The sequence below is a fragment of the Lepisosteus oculatus genome, chromosome 7 (genome assembly GCF_040954835.1).
Source record: "Lepisosteus oculatus isolate fLepOcu1 chromosome 7, fLepOcu1.hap2, whole genome shotgun sequence".
In the NCBI taxonomy this organism is placed as follows: Eukaryota; Metazoa; Chordata; class Actinopteri; order Semionotiformes; family Lepisosteidae; genus Lepisosteus; species Lepisosteus oculatus.
In genome coordinates, this window is record NC_090702.1 from 22,966,903 (window position 1) to 22,983,434 (window position 16,532).

The window sequence follows — 16,532 nt, forward strand, 5'->3', positions numbered from 1 at the left end:
CCTCCTGTAAGTGAAACACTTTGACATAGGGTGGAAACTGGGATGATAATGGCTTGAAAAGTTATTTCTAAAAAGAAAAAATTATTATTAACAACCATATTTGAAACAATAATTTTTCATCATTAAAAGATTTAATACAAGTTTTTCTTTCATATTTGCTGTCTGCAAAGTAACACTTATGCATTTTCTTACTGTATATTCAGGTCAAAGTGTCAGGACAATTGTTCCATTTTAATGCAGTGAACAGTAGCATTTGGAAAGGCTGAACATTTCAAAATGATGTAAGGCTTTCAGGTTAGGGCATCAATATAACTCTGTTTGTTTGAATCGAATTCAACAAAGATGGAACAGGTTATTAAAAGTCAAACTAAAACAGTCTGTAGTCAGTGTGTATTGAGTAAAGCAGTGAGTCTGCCCAGGTTAGAGCACTATTTCTTAAAGCTTTGTATGTACTGGACAGTGAGCCTGGGACAGGTATCTTTCTTCATCTGTTGTCTCCAGATAAAACATCTTCCTGGCTGCTGTTTGAAAAAGATATGTATTTGCAGCTTTGAAAAGCCTCTGCTCTTTTGCACCAGAATCTCTTGATTTTTGCCCCCAAGAGCAATGTAACATAATCTGTGTCCTGAATAGATATTTCAAGTTTCAGAAATGAATGTTAAACAGTGTAGGTTTGTTTATCATTATTACAGAGAAACAGTCAGGGTCTTCTAGGAAGACACATCAGGGCACTGAGTTTATTGTAAGGGTGGTGACTTACAAGTAATGTCCCTGCTAAAAGGCTTACTTGCTGTCATTATCCATATTCATAAATGTCATTGCAACCTCATACTATACATTCTGTTATTAACTTACAGTACATGTTAGTATTTGAAAGTCATCTGATCCTGAAGAAGGAAATTATGACACCTTAATTGTACTGATTTTTGTAGTCTTAATTATATATCTACAGTACATAATATGATACTTAATTCATTTATTATTTTGTTTATTTACTTTTGTACAATTTATGGAGAGTTTTGTCTTTTAGAATTTGCCCTTGACTTCTTTAAACAACTCCAATATTTTTAAAACGTGAGCTGGTCTACCGTATGTACAATAATATGTGAGGGCAAAAACAGACTCTTAATGCCATCTCATGTTTTCATTAGAGGACAGTGAGGAGATGTCACAAAAGTTGAAATGTAGTGTTAGGGTCAAGCTGAATTATCTTTTCCTTCATCTTGTTAGAATTGGATCTAAATATTTTCAGTAAGGTGAAAACATTATTTTCTTTTCATATTTCAAAACCAGAAAATGTTATTAGAAAAGTCCTACACTGAGAGGCTAAAAGAACTGGAGCTTTTTTAGACTTGAAATGAGACAACTACAAGGAGACCTGATGCCAGTATTCAAAATCCGAAAAGGCAGAGACTTCTTTGGAATAAACACTGAAATAAAAAGCAGAGGAAACAAGTGTAAGTTCAATCGAAGTGCATTTAAAGCCATGAACAGTGAGAAGGTCTTTATGTAAATGGTCATGGATCTATGAAACAAGATACCTAGTCATGTTGTTGAACCTAATACCCTGGCTTACCTCAAGAAATGGATAGATGAGATCCTTGGATCGGTAATCCACTAACTACCAAACAGGTTAGATGGGCTGAATGGCCTCTTCATTCAATCAGGCTTCCTTCTTCCATCTCGATTCAAACAATGATGGACAGAGTTCTAAAATAATAGTGAGATATACTGTAGTAGTTCAGGTGGGTAGTTGCGTCAGCATGCGTAGGCTGCAAAGGAACAAGTAATAGGTTTCTTCCATGCTGAAAAGAGAAGGCTTGACACACCTGAAGAAGGCTCTACGGCCGAAATGTTGTGTTTTCTTTTTTCTCTTTTCAGCATGGAAGAAACCTATTACTTGTTCCTTTGGAGATATAGTGTAGTCATACAGCATTTTTATGAATCCTGAACAGCACAGCATGTCCTTCACTTTACTAGGAATATGAGCTTCAGTTTTACAGCATTAACTACTGAAGGACCACACATAAAAATATTTATCTTTTAGGAAACCAAATTTACACAGGAAAAAAAATACACTATATATTTGAAATTTAGTGCATAAGAAGCTGGATGTAACATCTTGCTTGCCAATGATGAGATAATATGACTACTGTACAAATTAGTAATATAAATATGCAGAAACAGCATTTGTAATATCAGGAATATACACCTGAAATACCTGTGCATCTGGATCTCTGAATGCAAGAGTTTAAATGGGTCTTGTTAAGGTGTATTTGTAGAGATACACAGCACTAATCTTAGAAGATTGAGATAAGCACTGTAACCTTCCAAGATATGTGCTGTATCTTGTTTTGTCTAGAGCTTACACAACTAATTAAAGACTTACTATGGTATAATTGTACTTCTAAAACTCACACTTCACACAGCATTGGCTCACTCTGTAAGCTATACACTTGGGATCAAGTCAAACCATTTAATCAATTTACATAAGCAGTGCAAATGTCACAAACTCACACCATAAATAAGTCCAGGTGGTCTGAGGTTAAACCCTCAAGTAATACAACTTTTGAGATATCTTACAAAACCGTTACTCAAGCAGGAGGGACTCTCAGAGTTTAGGTTTAGGGAGACAGTGCTATCCCAAGAGGATAAGCTTTATTTTATAGATTGTATGATTCTGTTTTCCATTATAGATCTGTTTAATTTAATTCTCCTTGGCACTGGTATAAACATACAATGACATACAAATGCTGTACTGTATGTCCGACTGGGATATTTGTGTGGTGGAGTGACTCAGACAAGGGGGAGGGGGAGGGATTTTAGAAGCAATAACCATCATGTATCTCCATTTAAGCCAAGTTGTCAACATCATTCCTTGTTACAAGAAATGTACAGGGCCCAGGTGCAATAAAATAAACACTTGTGACATACAGTATGCATAAAGCACAGGCTACCTATTTGGCTTGTTGGAGTATGAAAGAAAACAAGGACTTTATGTCAACAAACTTAAATACCTGTTTACTCAGATATTTGAGAAAACAACCCAGGCCAGAAGAGTAAACTGGGTTATAAAGATATGAGCCCACCATGCTTTTTGTCCATTCTGAATAATGGAATATAGATTAAATGTGTGGGAGGACCAGTACTCCCCAATATCACCTGTTGTCCATCCTTCCCTCCTATCAAGGCTTTTTCATTAAATATCTGAATATATTCCAAAATAGAGCCCCTCCCTCTATCAGAGCCTTGTGAGGTATTTAATGAACAAGCCATGCTTGCACCAATAGTCCAGACAGTTGACCAGAGATAAGTACTGTATAGAGAGATCCATGCCGCTGATGTCAATTTGGGCTCATTTACTCATTACTGCTCTGGAATTTATCCGGAGAAGAGCAACCAGATGAATTGTGGGACTTCAAGGAATGTCCTACACTGACAGGCTGAAATAACCGAGCCTTTTTAGTCTTAAACCAAGGGGACCTAATTCAAGCACAGTATTCAAAAGCCTGGAAATTATTGACAAAGTCAATCCAGAGTAATGGGGTTGCACATTGGTGGTGGTGGAGGAGAGTCCCCATTACCTGCAAAGCGCTTTGGGTGAAGTTTAATACTATTATTCTTCAAACATTTAGTTGAAACTAAAGTGTGAGATCCTTGGATCAACTAACTACCAAATGGGCCAGATATACAGTATACTACAAAGCTTGAAAGGCAGTTACTGGAAACACGGGTGATCTGAGCCTCCCCGATTGATCCGCCAGGTCTTGTACCGGCTGAAAGAGAAGATTGAATTCCCCGATCGGCAGTACAAGGAGCAGAGCCGGGAGATCCACCTCACCCCCATCCCCGTCCACACCAAGGAGTCCCAGCTGAAGACTGCCAACAGCATGGTGCAGCCAGAGCTGGCGCCCAAGCCTGCCAGCATCGGTGCCGATCCCCAGTCCCAGTCAACGCCAGAGATCAAACCCTGTCTGTCCGCCAGCCCCTCTCCCTTCAGGATGAAACCAGTGGGCCTGCAGGAAAGGTAAGGTCAACCCATTAAGCATTCACTTTACACAGCATGGAATAAAGGCCCTTGTTGGTGACAGGAAACAAGTGGAAGAGTTCATAAACAGACATGCTAATGAACGTAGAGCAGGGTTGTTAAATAAATAAGAATGCTGTGGCCTACATCTGTGTGAGACATCTTTACCATTGTAGCATTTTAATAGGGGTTTCCTGAACCGTTCCTACATTGAATTTCTGATCACTGAGAGTTTAATCTGAAAGTTTCTTGCATGAAAATCCAGCAGTGGAAGATCCATTCCGTATGGGTTGGGTTATAAGTCAACAGCATGCTTGTTAATGTGCTGCACTGCCTTCCTCCTCATCCCTGAAGGTCCCTGACTTCTACTCTGTTCATACTGTATCATTCGAGAAGAATGACACATTCACAAACAAATGGTGTTTGCGGATTACACATGTAATCCTGACCTCATTATCCTATGTGGCGGCTGATATTGGTTTTTCCCTGTACACCCTCATCCATCTGGTCTGAAGCAATTCACACCATTTGAGCACATGTTTCACTGACATCTTGTTTCACTGAGTAATCTTGTGGTGTCAGTCTCCTGTGAATGAGCAGTTAGACACCAACAATAATCAAGAACCTGATGACTCGTCACTGCTGAATAATAGTGCACTCTTGTAGTGGGGCACATACTGTATTTTTATATTACAAATACTAGTGCTAGATTTAATGCTTGGTTCTAGATTTTAAGAGGCAAACAACGCTTGCTAATTCAATATCCCACTTAATACAACTGCATTTTACTCATGGGGTATTGCTGACAGTAAAATTTATTGACATTTTTAATTCTAGGCAAATGTATATCTAGATTATGTGTATATTCATGGAAGAGTATATTTTTCTACACCTGTTTTTATTTGGGAAATTATATTTCAGAAACATATATGTCAGAATAACCCAATTTATCAAGTCCCAATTTCTCAGACTAGTTATTAAATCTTGGTAACAAAATAAATTAATTGGGGTTATAGAAAACAATTACACATTTCAAAATAAGCACATAATCGTTAATCAAATATTCAAAATAATCAAAAATCAAATATTTCTATTGGATAAAAGAGATGTATTCACAAGCCTACTTGTTGCTTTGCTCTAAATCACATAACATGACACTGCTCATAACTGGACATTTGGTCTATTTTTTATGTACTGTATGTTGGAGGGTTTACAAGTTACTGTGTACATTTTACTTTTATCGTGGTTTGAAATGCACTCATCAATAATCCTAAATATAACAATAGCATTGCAGTTCCCCTTTAAGTATGGTTCATGTTGCAAATAATAAAAGGGGCCAGTTGTGCAGTGCTTTTTCCATAGGATGGAAAACCAAGGTGTTTCATGTTTGGAAAAGAGGTCTGACCTAACAGTGTGGTTAAGGGGTTACACGGTAACCTTGCAGGACCTGAACTTGAAGCTCAGGACTTTTGAGGTCACTGCTTTGGATGGGGATGGTTTAAGAGGGCTTATCCTGAAGGCTGGAGATAAAAGTCATGCTGAGCCACCAACACCATTAAAGGATTTGCTTTGAACCAAGAAGCTCAACTTCCAAAAGAGAAGACTTTGAATGTTTTACATCTGTTTTATCTCTTTTGTATTACTATTATTGTATTATTGAGGATAAGGAGTTAATTTCATTGTAATTGTTTTTTTTATTTTCTTGGGGGGTGGGGGTCACCTTTTAATGCACAATGATCACTACAGTATTATTAGGGAAGTGTGTGTAGAATTATTTTTGAACAATCTACACACACAACTACTTTAATGATTTGGGCTTATTAATGATTTGTTCAGATGTAGAGAAATACGTCTAGAGTTACTGCATTCATACGGATTAATTTCAAAACAAGTCAAAAGGAGAAACAAAAAAAATATTTTCATTTCAGTTTAATATGAAGTTGTATGATAAATTAAGCAGATAGAATAAAGCTACTGTATATGCCCACTAATTCTGATAATACAATTTAATGGAAACCATGGCTCCAATTCAAAGCTACAATTTAAAAAATAAGTGCTGATGGTGCACTGTATTCTAAAATATTTTAACAATTGTTTATTACTTTAAAGTATTGAATAGAGAAAAAGATATGATTAGCCAGCCTTCTGTATGGGGAAGATGAGACAACCAGATTTTGATAACTTGTTGTGAATGCAGCTGTTTGTTGTATTAAAACCCAACATTTCAGGTCCATAGGCAGATAGGGAAACTGTGACACCTAGTGCTGCATTCAGGGATCACATGAATTCTTACTAACTCTAGGAATCTATTACAGAAAACTGTGTGTGTGGGTGGAGGAGTTAAGTTCTCCTACAAAAAAACTTTATCCCGTGCATTTGGTTTTGTTCTTTTAAAAGAGCTGGCCATTTTCAGAGGGTTATTTTCTGATAAATGAATGAAGTAAACATTATTAGCCTGACTTACTGCCTCAATATTATAAAATATAATAATTAGAGATGTGTAATTGTAACTATATATTTTTTAAAGTACACTGCTCATTGTATACTGTAAAACAGATGAAATCCTTAAGGACAAATGTACTGTATACTGATGGAAAAAAGAAACGCAACACCTCCTCCTCCACACTCTGCGTGGAACAGGCTGAAGAGTGACTCATCTGTGAAGAGGACCCTGATGCCACTGCTGATGAATCCATCACAGCCTCTGTCTGGCCCAAGCCAGTCAGGTATGACGTCTAGGAGGTGTAAGCAGAGGGCCTCTGACAGGTCACCTTGCTCTAAGGCCAGCAGCATGGAGTGTCACTGTCCTGTCACTGATGCGGGCATCGGGTCTGCCGGCAGTTTCAGCAGCAGTGCAGGTGGCAGATCTCTCAGATGGACCAGTCTGATGTGTCGGTCCTGCTCTGCTGTGGTCACTCGAGGGCGACCGGATCTTGGACGGTCATGTGTCCTGCCAGTCTGATGAAACCTTCTCTGCAGTCAGGACACAGTGGAGCGGCTTACTCCATAGTGTCTGGCAACGTTGGCACATGACATGCCTACCTGCAGCATGCCAATGGCCCTCTCCCTTGCTTCTGGTGACATTTGAGGCATTATGGAATGCACAGAAAACTGACTAAGTGTGGCCTTTTCTTTGCAGTGACCTAAGCTTTGAATTAAGGCCTTTTTAAAGGTGACCTGATCAGGCATTGTTCTACTTGGACCTTGTTGGGTAAAAGTGCACCTAACGAGCTTTCCTGTGATTGGCAAGATGCAATGCCTCAGTGCACAAGCTGTATTGCTGGTCAGAGGGCTTAAAACAAATTGACAGCTTTTTGTGAAAGTACATAAGCTATAACTATAGTATTCTCATTCCAGAAAATGTTACGTTTCTTTTTTCCATCAGTATATAAATCCTTTAGGATTTGGTAGCTATTCTTCAGGGGATGTGCTTCAGAGCCTTTTCTATCATTGTAGGTGACTTGTATAACAAATGCATTTCTGTAAACACAAATTTACATTTTTCTGACAAAAGCAGACATTCCAAGCAGCTTGCTGAGTATGAGGAGGCATTTACAGTAGCTACCGTGACATCTTTTAAGTAATCATTTTGCTGACATTTGTTTTCCAAAGCGAATATCAGAGGTAAAGACTTCCTACTTTTTAATGTACAGTATGCATTTTATGTCCTTTCATACACAGAGCATACAGCAGAAGTGATTGCTAGAGACAGCTTTAAAGGTCCGTTTATTTGTCATTAACTGAAAGATGTTTTTTACCTAAAAATTAAATTAATTAAAATGAGTGCTAGTTACTCATCTGTTGGTGCGAGGATGTGTGAAATATGGGACTGAAGTGGTACATTTGAGCTCTGGTGTTTTTGTGTTTCCTGTCTGAATCATCACAGTGCTCAATTGTTAAGAACACAAGAAAGGCTCTAAGAAACAGGAGTGTATTTTAGTATTGTCCTCAGTCTCTGCCACTTTGTGGTACTTATGGCATCCCATGCTGACAATGCTCTTCCTGTATTAACGAGGGAGAAGAATACTGTGGAAGCATTTGTCTCACTGCAATCAATACAACATGGAAAAAGAGTACAGTAAATCGATTATACTGACTCAGATATAAATGTTTTATGCTAAAATTCCAAACAACACATTTTACTATTCCACACTTTTTATCTCAACCGTAAAATGATCACGAAATACAAAAAAATGAGCTGTAATCTGACCAGTATTTTAAATCCATTAGCTGTCGCAGAAAGTCAAGGCTACAAAGCAAATGTGACTTCTTGGTGATGAGACATATGTCTGGTGTTCAGATGTTCTAACACAGTTCTCTGTGAGATTACTTTGTGCAAGCATTTACATTTGGATTGATTCTGCAGGCTTCAAAGACCCGTTCCCAAACATACAGTGAAAAGCATAAGTACTGGGACATGGCTAAATATGTACAGTATGTAAATTAATATCCAGAAACAAAAGCTGACATTCTGTACTTCTTCCTTATATATTTTTTTATCTTAAATACAACTTCCAATGGTGTACTGCAGAAATAACAAATTTCACTTCACTTTCCCAATACTTAATTCACTGTATAAGTTTTTAAAGTTGTCATACAATTCATTGTCATTTTAAAGTGCAATTTATAAAAATATACAACAAATGATCACTTCACACTTTTGACACTTGAACAATTCAGAGTTCTTCATAACTGGGAGACTAAATTAATGATTGCATAGTGTGTTACCCACTTTATGTCGTGTTACAGAAAAACAACTTGTTAACAAATCCTGATATTCAATTCTTTGTAGTAATTATTTAAAGTTATTATCAAGGGTGAGAGATTTAATAATCTTTGTAACTGGGTGGAAATTTTATTTCCTGAACACCACAGTTCTTTACATCGATTAAAATCAGTTCCTGTGTAGTTTTTGAATATTTTGAATCTAAATACTTCAGTACAGATGCTGGTTGCATTACACAGCAATTGAAGGTGCATTCAAGCATCGGTGATTTTCATAAAAGGTTTTTCCCATGTATTTTCTTTTGACTTGCTTAAAGTTAGCAGTCAGAGCTTCTTCCAACATATGATGTATTTAAGAGAACTTTCATGGAGTTTTAAAAGTGATGTTGTCCTTCACTTAGCCTTCAGACAAAAAATGTTCTCCGCAGACCTGTCTTGCTCTTCCAGAAGTCATTGGTCATGGTTTAAACACTCTGACTTTGTATTGTGGGTTGTCCACGTCTTCATTAGGGGCTTGTTACCCTTTTACACTTGAGGAGGAAGAGGGGAAAAGGGCTGGTAAGAGAGTTCTTCGGCATTGCATGCTACTGTATATCACAGATACAGTATGTGAAGAAGAGCCACACTCCCCTTCTTGTTATACAGTTGAGTTGATGTGGGTCAACAAGGTTGCTGTTGGCCTTAACTTAAGAGGAAACTAAAATGGTCGATCAGGCTGGTTCCCATAGTGACAGGAAACCCTGGCTGATAGGATGCTGATTGTCTTTTGCCCCCACCCCTCACTTGCTCTTCCTTTTTGGCTGTGCATTAAAAGAACAGATGGAGTGCCATTGAGGTGTTTCTTTCTTATTGAGTTAGATGACAGAATTCCTTTTTGCTTGCTTCATCTTTACTTTTTTCTTTTTTTCCCTTTTGTTTAGCGAGGCAAGGAAGAAGAGAGTAATGAGTTCAAAGTCAGGAGAAGAGTCAATAAAGGAAACTGATATTGGCACTTTATTCTGACTTATTTTCTGTGTTGTTCTCATTTGTAGTCCAAAACTGCCTCTGTTTCCATGCATCCAGCCAGGATACACCCTGGACAGGCCTCCAGTCCAGCACAGGGCAGATACAGACACAGACACGCCAGGGCCAGTTTTCCCACAAGTCAGTTAACCTACCAGTATGTTATTGGATTTTGGGAGGAACCAGGGCAGTCAGAGCAAGCTCATCCGAACACGGGAAGAATATACAAACTGTACGCATACAGGACCCTAAGTCTAGGCAGCCATCCTTCTGTGTCTGTAACTAAAAATAACTGGTGGAATTATTTATTGCTTTATATCTATAGTACATGTGATTCATTTTAGATTTATAGTTTATACTGAAATAGTTAAGAAACACACCCTGCTTTATTATGATGTATCTCTATTTCTCTTAACTCTATCACCCTTTCTGTCTCCTCTGTTGCTAAAATGCTTGGCATTACTCTTGATTCCTGCGGCTGATACTATTTTTCATCCTTAAAACACTTCTTTGTTTCCATAGATCTCCACAAACAAAATCCCTCATTCTCCCTAAATTGAGCTACTGCATAGGATGCATAAATATACAACTCATCAGACTATTTTACTTTTTTCACTGCACTGAAATGCAGGTTTTGTGCACTAGGTTATCATTATTACACTAGGTTATGCATTGTTGTGAATTGTCCATGGTTATATGCAGTTTCTGAATGGCGGCCCTACCAAATATTAACTTTGTGAAGCTCACAACACACAGATTTGGTTGAGATTAGGTGTAGTTCTGTGGTAATTTTTGAGGCCATCGTTTTATGGTTTTTAGCAGCTATGCTGTAAATTAACCGTCTGTCTGTGTTGGTGTGCTTCGACTAGAGACCACTACTCCTCTCTCCTGATGCTGTTTTCCCCATATTTGGCTCAAGCTATTGTACCCTGATTTTGATTTTCTGATTTTGATTTTCTGTACCCTTTGCCACATTAAATAATTGTGCTGTTTCTGTGACTGATGCACCTGCAATTTGGGCACCAACTATTTGACATCTTTCAAAATCTATTTGATCTCTCATGTTGCTTTAGAAATGTTGATTTTAAGAGATCATTTAGAGCGGAAACATATTAGCAATTAAATTAATATGAAACAGGTGTAGAATCCTTTTTAATTGCAAATTAGTTACTTCAAGTTCTCTTTCATTATGTGTTTCCTTTATTTTGTCCCCCTTCTGTATAAACTGAGAACCATTACAAATGCCTCTCAGTATGTCAGAACAAGGGCACTATCATCTTTTTCTGCTTGAGCCCACAACAGATCTTCACCTGTGATCGGTGGTACTTCTGAGCACCAGTTTAACGGTGCCTGGCCTCATCAGATCAAGAGATGTGCAGAAAACTTGATGTCTCTGAAAAGAGATACCAATACCAGCGGAACGTCATTACCAGTCCATGGAAGAGTATGCATGCCATGTCATGTCATAAAAAACAGGTGTGAATATGAGACCTTGATTTCCAAAAGTTCAAAATCCTCCTCCATGGATGATCATGTTGGCCACATTGAGTCATCCAGTTGAGGTACTAAAGCAAAACATGTTCACAAGTCCATCTATTGCAGAGGAGACTCATACTGATGTGTTTGACTCATCACCCTACAGATGGGCTACACACTGCCAGCTACACTGGTGAGTCTTTTAATCATTATTAAATCATTTAAGGTGGTAGATGCTGTACTGTCGATATCTGAGGGACTCTTCTCTTTGTACCCTTAAAGAAGCACGTGTGTAGCCGGCAACATTTTCAAATCATTTCAGTCTATGGGGAAGTGCACCATGCAGTTTTGCATATTTTGACTCCAGGAACCTGACATATTTGGATACTGTATGTGTAGGAGGATGTGCCATACCATGTACTAAACTTCCACACTGGACAATGCAGATTTAGTTGTGAAGCTATTTAGAAAAAGGCCATTTTCATGTCTTATTTTTGCTGTCATGTACTTTTCAGTTACAGAATGGTTGCTACATTCAACCTTAGAGTTGAGCCTACAACCAGAGATTAAGCGGGAACACTATGGTGAAGAGAAATATTGCATTCATGTATTCAAAAGAGCTACTGAGACATAAGCCACACTGTGTCAGTCAAACCAGTCTAAATGGTACAGTCTACAAATCCCTAAATATTAAATTCTGCGGTATTCACTCTGCCCCTACAGACACCCACTGAAGAATGTGCACTTTCCGAACAGGACTTTCATTTAAGTTTGCTTCCAAAATATAGGGCCTTGAAAGAGTAACAGAGTGCTCGCTGTCATCAAGCTGGGCTGCTGGTTTGTTGAAAACTTAACACCTGTTCAGCCTACTATAGCTCCTGGTGTGGAGTGTTTAACAGCCAATTACTGGCTTCTAAACTGATTTTAGGGTTGGAAAACCAGGTTTGCTGCCGTAAGTTGTGTTGGTAGATTAGTAGCTGTTATCTGTGGACTGGAAGTTCTAAAACCATATGCTCCATATAGTGACAGGGCACACTGTACATACCTTCCTTTAGATGAGACATTATTAGATGAGGTCCTGACTGCTTGTTCCTTAAAAATTGTGTGGCACTGTTTGTGAACATAGTGTACAGTAAGTGTGTAATCCCAGTGTCCTGGCTGAATTCCTTCCTTTCCTGCTCTACTTGATCTGCTGTGTTGTAGGACTGTCAGTGCACAGTGGCTGCTTAGTGACTATTGTTAGTAGATTCTCCTCTGAGGTGAAATGTAGCAAACCATTCTACATGATTGAAAAGTACACGACAGCAAAAAATAAAAAGGCCAGGTTTTACATACAGTACAGTAGCTCCATAACTGAATCGGCACAGCTGAATCAAGTTCTGCATCACCAGGCGAACGCCAGTGGTGGATAAATTGGGCTTTTTGCTGTGAACCATTTGGATGGAGTTATTATTACTGAAGTGGAGTATGTTGTTCGTTTTGTAGCCATCAAGTACAGAAATGACTATAAAACCAGCAGGACCTTGGTATTCCTGGACTGCTGTTTGTTATCATTGGCTTAGGCCTTGCCATGCTAGCAGAACAAGGGTCATTCTTGCTTAACCGCTGTGATCAAATGTAATTACTGTCAGTCTGGTTTATAAATAGTTTTATATAGGTGTGTTTTTATACTTAATGCCTGCTAGTTTGGATAAAGAAGTAATAGTAATTATACTTTCCAAAAATCAGAAACAAGTTACAAATAAGAAAACCATACAGATTTAACATTAACAAGCTATTTTAATAGATCTGCAAAACGTTTTGAATTTCTCCTTGTACATTTGTGCTGCAGCATCTTGGCAAAAGCAGAAAGAGGTGTCCAAATAAAAAAAAATTAGCAAGCAGAAAGTTTTAAAGAACATAAATTATACTGTATCTGTTAAATAAACACAAATGTTAAAAATGTTTCTTCACTTCTCTTCAATCTACTGCATGATACACATTTTCCTGCTTTTCCTTTTTCATTTAGTATATTGACACTATCACAAAGAAGCAATAAGATGAATGTGAATATTAAATTGTTGGATTATTACGTTCAACAATGTACCATCAAAGTTTATGCTCTTTTTATGTCATGAAAGGCACAGGACGAAATCAAGATCTGAACAGGTACTGTCTTATCACATCTATAGTATATGGTGTTCAAGGTGATCAAATTCCTAATGTTACAAAACAAATATGGCTGCAGTTTATGACAAATTGTTTTTAGAATCCAGGGGCTCCAGGAAAGGAAGAGTTAAATGTCTAAAAGGTTTGAAATCCTGAAGGTCCATTTTGTGACCTCCGGAGAACAGTCTGCAGGTCCTTGCCTACGTGCAGAATGGAAAGTATGCAGTCTGGAGTAAGTGTCAAAATGTGTGTTCACGTCTTGTGAAGAGTTGTCAAGGCAGCAATTGAAAGCACAGCAGAGTCCAAGAATGATCCTGTTGTCGATGGGGGAAAGTGAGGAAAGCACTTATCAAGAATGTACTCATAAAAAGAACAAAAAACTGAGACATGACTGAGGAAACTGTATTTCATTGTAGGATGTCAACTGCAGGAAGCAAACATCATCTATCTGAAAAAAATAAAATAGTCACAGGGGTTTAACCTTTTACTGAAATCTCAGTTACTTTTGTAGCATTATGTAATGCAGTGTTTGCTTCAAAAATCACGAAAAGATTCATTGGAAGGTAAAATAACATAACCCTGACAGATCTGAGTGCGTGATACAGTACATAATGTACACACAGTCTTGGTTCTTAACATGGAAGAGAACAAAGTTTTTGGCTTTATTTCAACAATAAAATCATATTAAAATAATAAATATATTATATATGATATTTTAAATAATAAATATATAAATCTTCAAGAAACTGAAAATAGAAACGCTTAAACCATATACAGTACCTGTATTTTATAGTTTTTAATATACAGTTCTGTACTGTAACTCTCAAAATTATTTTTTTTATGGCTTCTCCACACCCGAAATCTGTGTCTGCATAAGCATACAGTACCTGTAAGTCTTTAATCAGTACTTTATTCAAACTTAGTGAGTGCTCCATATTGTATTTATAGTTTATGTTTTTGGTACATGCATGCAATAACCTGCACTTGTCTGCACTCGAAGTAATTACAAGGTTTTTGCACAGTCCTGAATTTTTGTTTTTGTCTTTTTGAAAAGTATTTTTGCATTTCTCTTACATATTCTACATTGTTTGCTAATTCTGCTCATATTTTGGGGTCACCTGCAAACTTCACTAGATTGCTAACCACATCAGAATCCAGATCGCTGATACACACCTGCCATAAACCATACATTATCAGTGATGAGGTTCTAGGAATCATCATCTTCAACCTGTGCACTACACAGCTCAGAATTCAGATCCCAGAATTATTAATACTGACTTGGGGCTGTCTGGGTTTTAGGACGGATGACTCACTGCAACTTCCCTGTCATTTTTCACCGAATTTATGCAGCCTTGCCAGCGAGTCACCTTAATATTGATTAGTGATTGTAGCTTTTTGCAACATGCATACAATCCTCTGTAACCCTTTTCAATCTCAGAAAACAAGGATGCATTATCTTGCTAAATGCAGCTATGGTGTTGACATGATGGGTGCTTTCATGGCGTTATTTGTTATTTGCTTGGTAAATCATTACAAAATCATGTCTAAGAATTTGGAAAACTGAACCTTTTCAATTCAGGACAATGATTTATTTTTCTGGACACTGCCACACATTGTTATATCTGAAATACAACTAGATTGGGAAACATTATTCGCTGATATGCAATTCAGTGACTGGTGTGGCAACAGGCGGTGAATTTCCTGAATTCTGTGATGTGACGCCCATGTACTTTACCAGTTGAATCAGTGCTTCATAAAGGTCCATATACAGTATGGAAACATTTCTGTTCTGTATCTCTTGTCTGCATGTAATGACGTTTAAAACAGACATGAGCTGCCTCATGTGGGTGTCTCGGGAATTATGTGTGGCAAACAATCTGAGACAGTGTCCAGAAAAATAAATAATTCTCCTGAATTGAAAACACATGGTTTGGTTTAGCTCGCCCATTCTATAGTCAGCAGCTATATCACTCTGCAACTGGCAACCAACTGGCAACCAACTGAAGCTAAACAGGTGTGGAAGAGGTGTTAGTGGGGCCAGTAGGAGGCGCTCACCCTGCGGTCTAAGTCGTAATGCCCCAGTATAGTGATGGAAACACTATACTGTAAAAAAGGCGCCTTCCTTTGGATGTGGTTTAAAACCAAGGTCTTGGCACTCCATGTTCAGTAAAAATTCCAGGGCATTTCTTGAAAAGAGTAGGAGTGTAACCCCAGCATCCTAGCCAAATTTCCTCCTGGCATTTACCAAGCATGGCCTCCTAATAATCACTCTGTTCTCCTCCCCACTGATAGCTGGTGTATGGTGATTGTACTGGTGCACTTTGGCTGCTATCGCATCATTCAGGTGGGGCTACACATTGGTGGTGATGGAGGAGAGTCCCCATTACCTGTAAAGCGCTTTGAGTGGCCAGAAAATCTCCATAAGTGTAATAATTATTGCAGGGTACACCCTCGACAGGAGACAAATCTATCACAGGACTCACATAGATACAGACGCGTGCACACTTGGGTCAGTTTTCGCAGAAGCCAGTTAACCTACCAGCATGTGTTTGCAGTGCGGGAGGAAACCAGAGCACCCAGTGCAAACCAACATGAAGACTGGTAGAACATACAGACTCCACAGTGATAGCACCCCACTTCAAGAATTAATCCCAGAGCTCCAATGCTGTAAAGCAGCAATGCGTGTTACTGTGCAATCCTAGAATATTACTTGTTATGTATGTGCTATTTAGCCTCTTTAAAATAGATACTTAAGTGGCTTTCCAAAGCTGATTGCTGGAGAACACCATTTCATGTCACATGAAGCTGAAAAGCCCACTAGTAAGAGTAAATACTTTAAGTATTACAAAAAGCCAGTCCGTCTCTCCTGTGCACAGCTTATCACACGGAGACAATACATCTTTTTAGAACTTAATCTTGATGGACAAATTCGTTATGTTGGTCATTGAAGTTCACAGTGATATCTGCAGCAGAACTCTGTCAAGCATGTGTAGTGGAATCAATAATTAAGAACAAACAAAAGGAAACCATTTGACCCATCTAGCCCAATAGGTACAGTAGTAAATTTGCTTCCAGCCATTTCTTGCATGAAACCAGGGTAGCACCTTATTTGTATAAAAAAGCTCCTATTCTTAGTTTTAAATATACTTCTATG

General features: G+C 38.2%; 1 protein-coding gene across 1 annotated transcript in view; it reads left to right on the forward strand.

The window, feature by feature from the left end:
* The window catches only part of ptprr (protein tyrosine phosphatase receptor type R), a 93,181-nt gene that overhangs the window by 49,297 nt on the left and 27,352 nt on the right, over window positions 1-16,532 (forward strand). Inside the window, exon 6 of the mRNA XM_015352905.2 lies at window positions 3,765-4,027. Coding sequence (XP_015208391.1) covers window positions 3,765-4,027 — 263 coding nt within the window. The remainder of the gene's footprint in view (window positions 1-3,764; window positions 4,028-16,532) is intronic.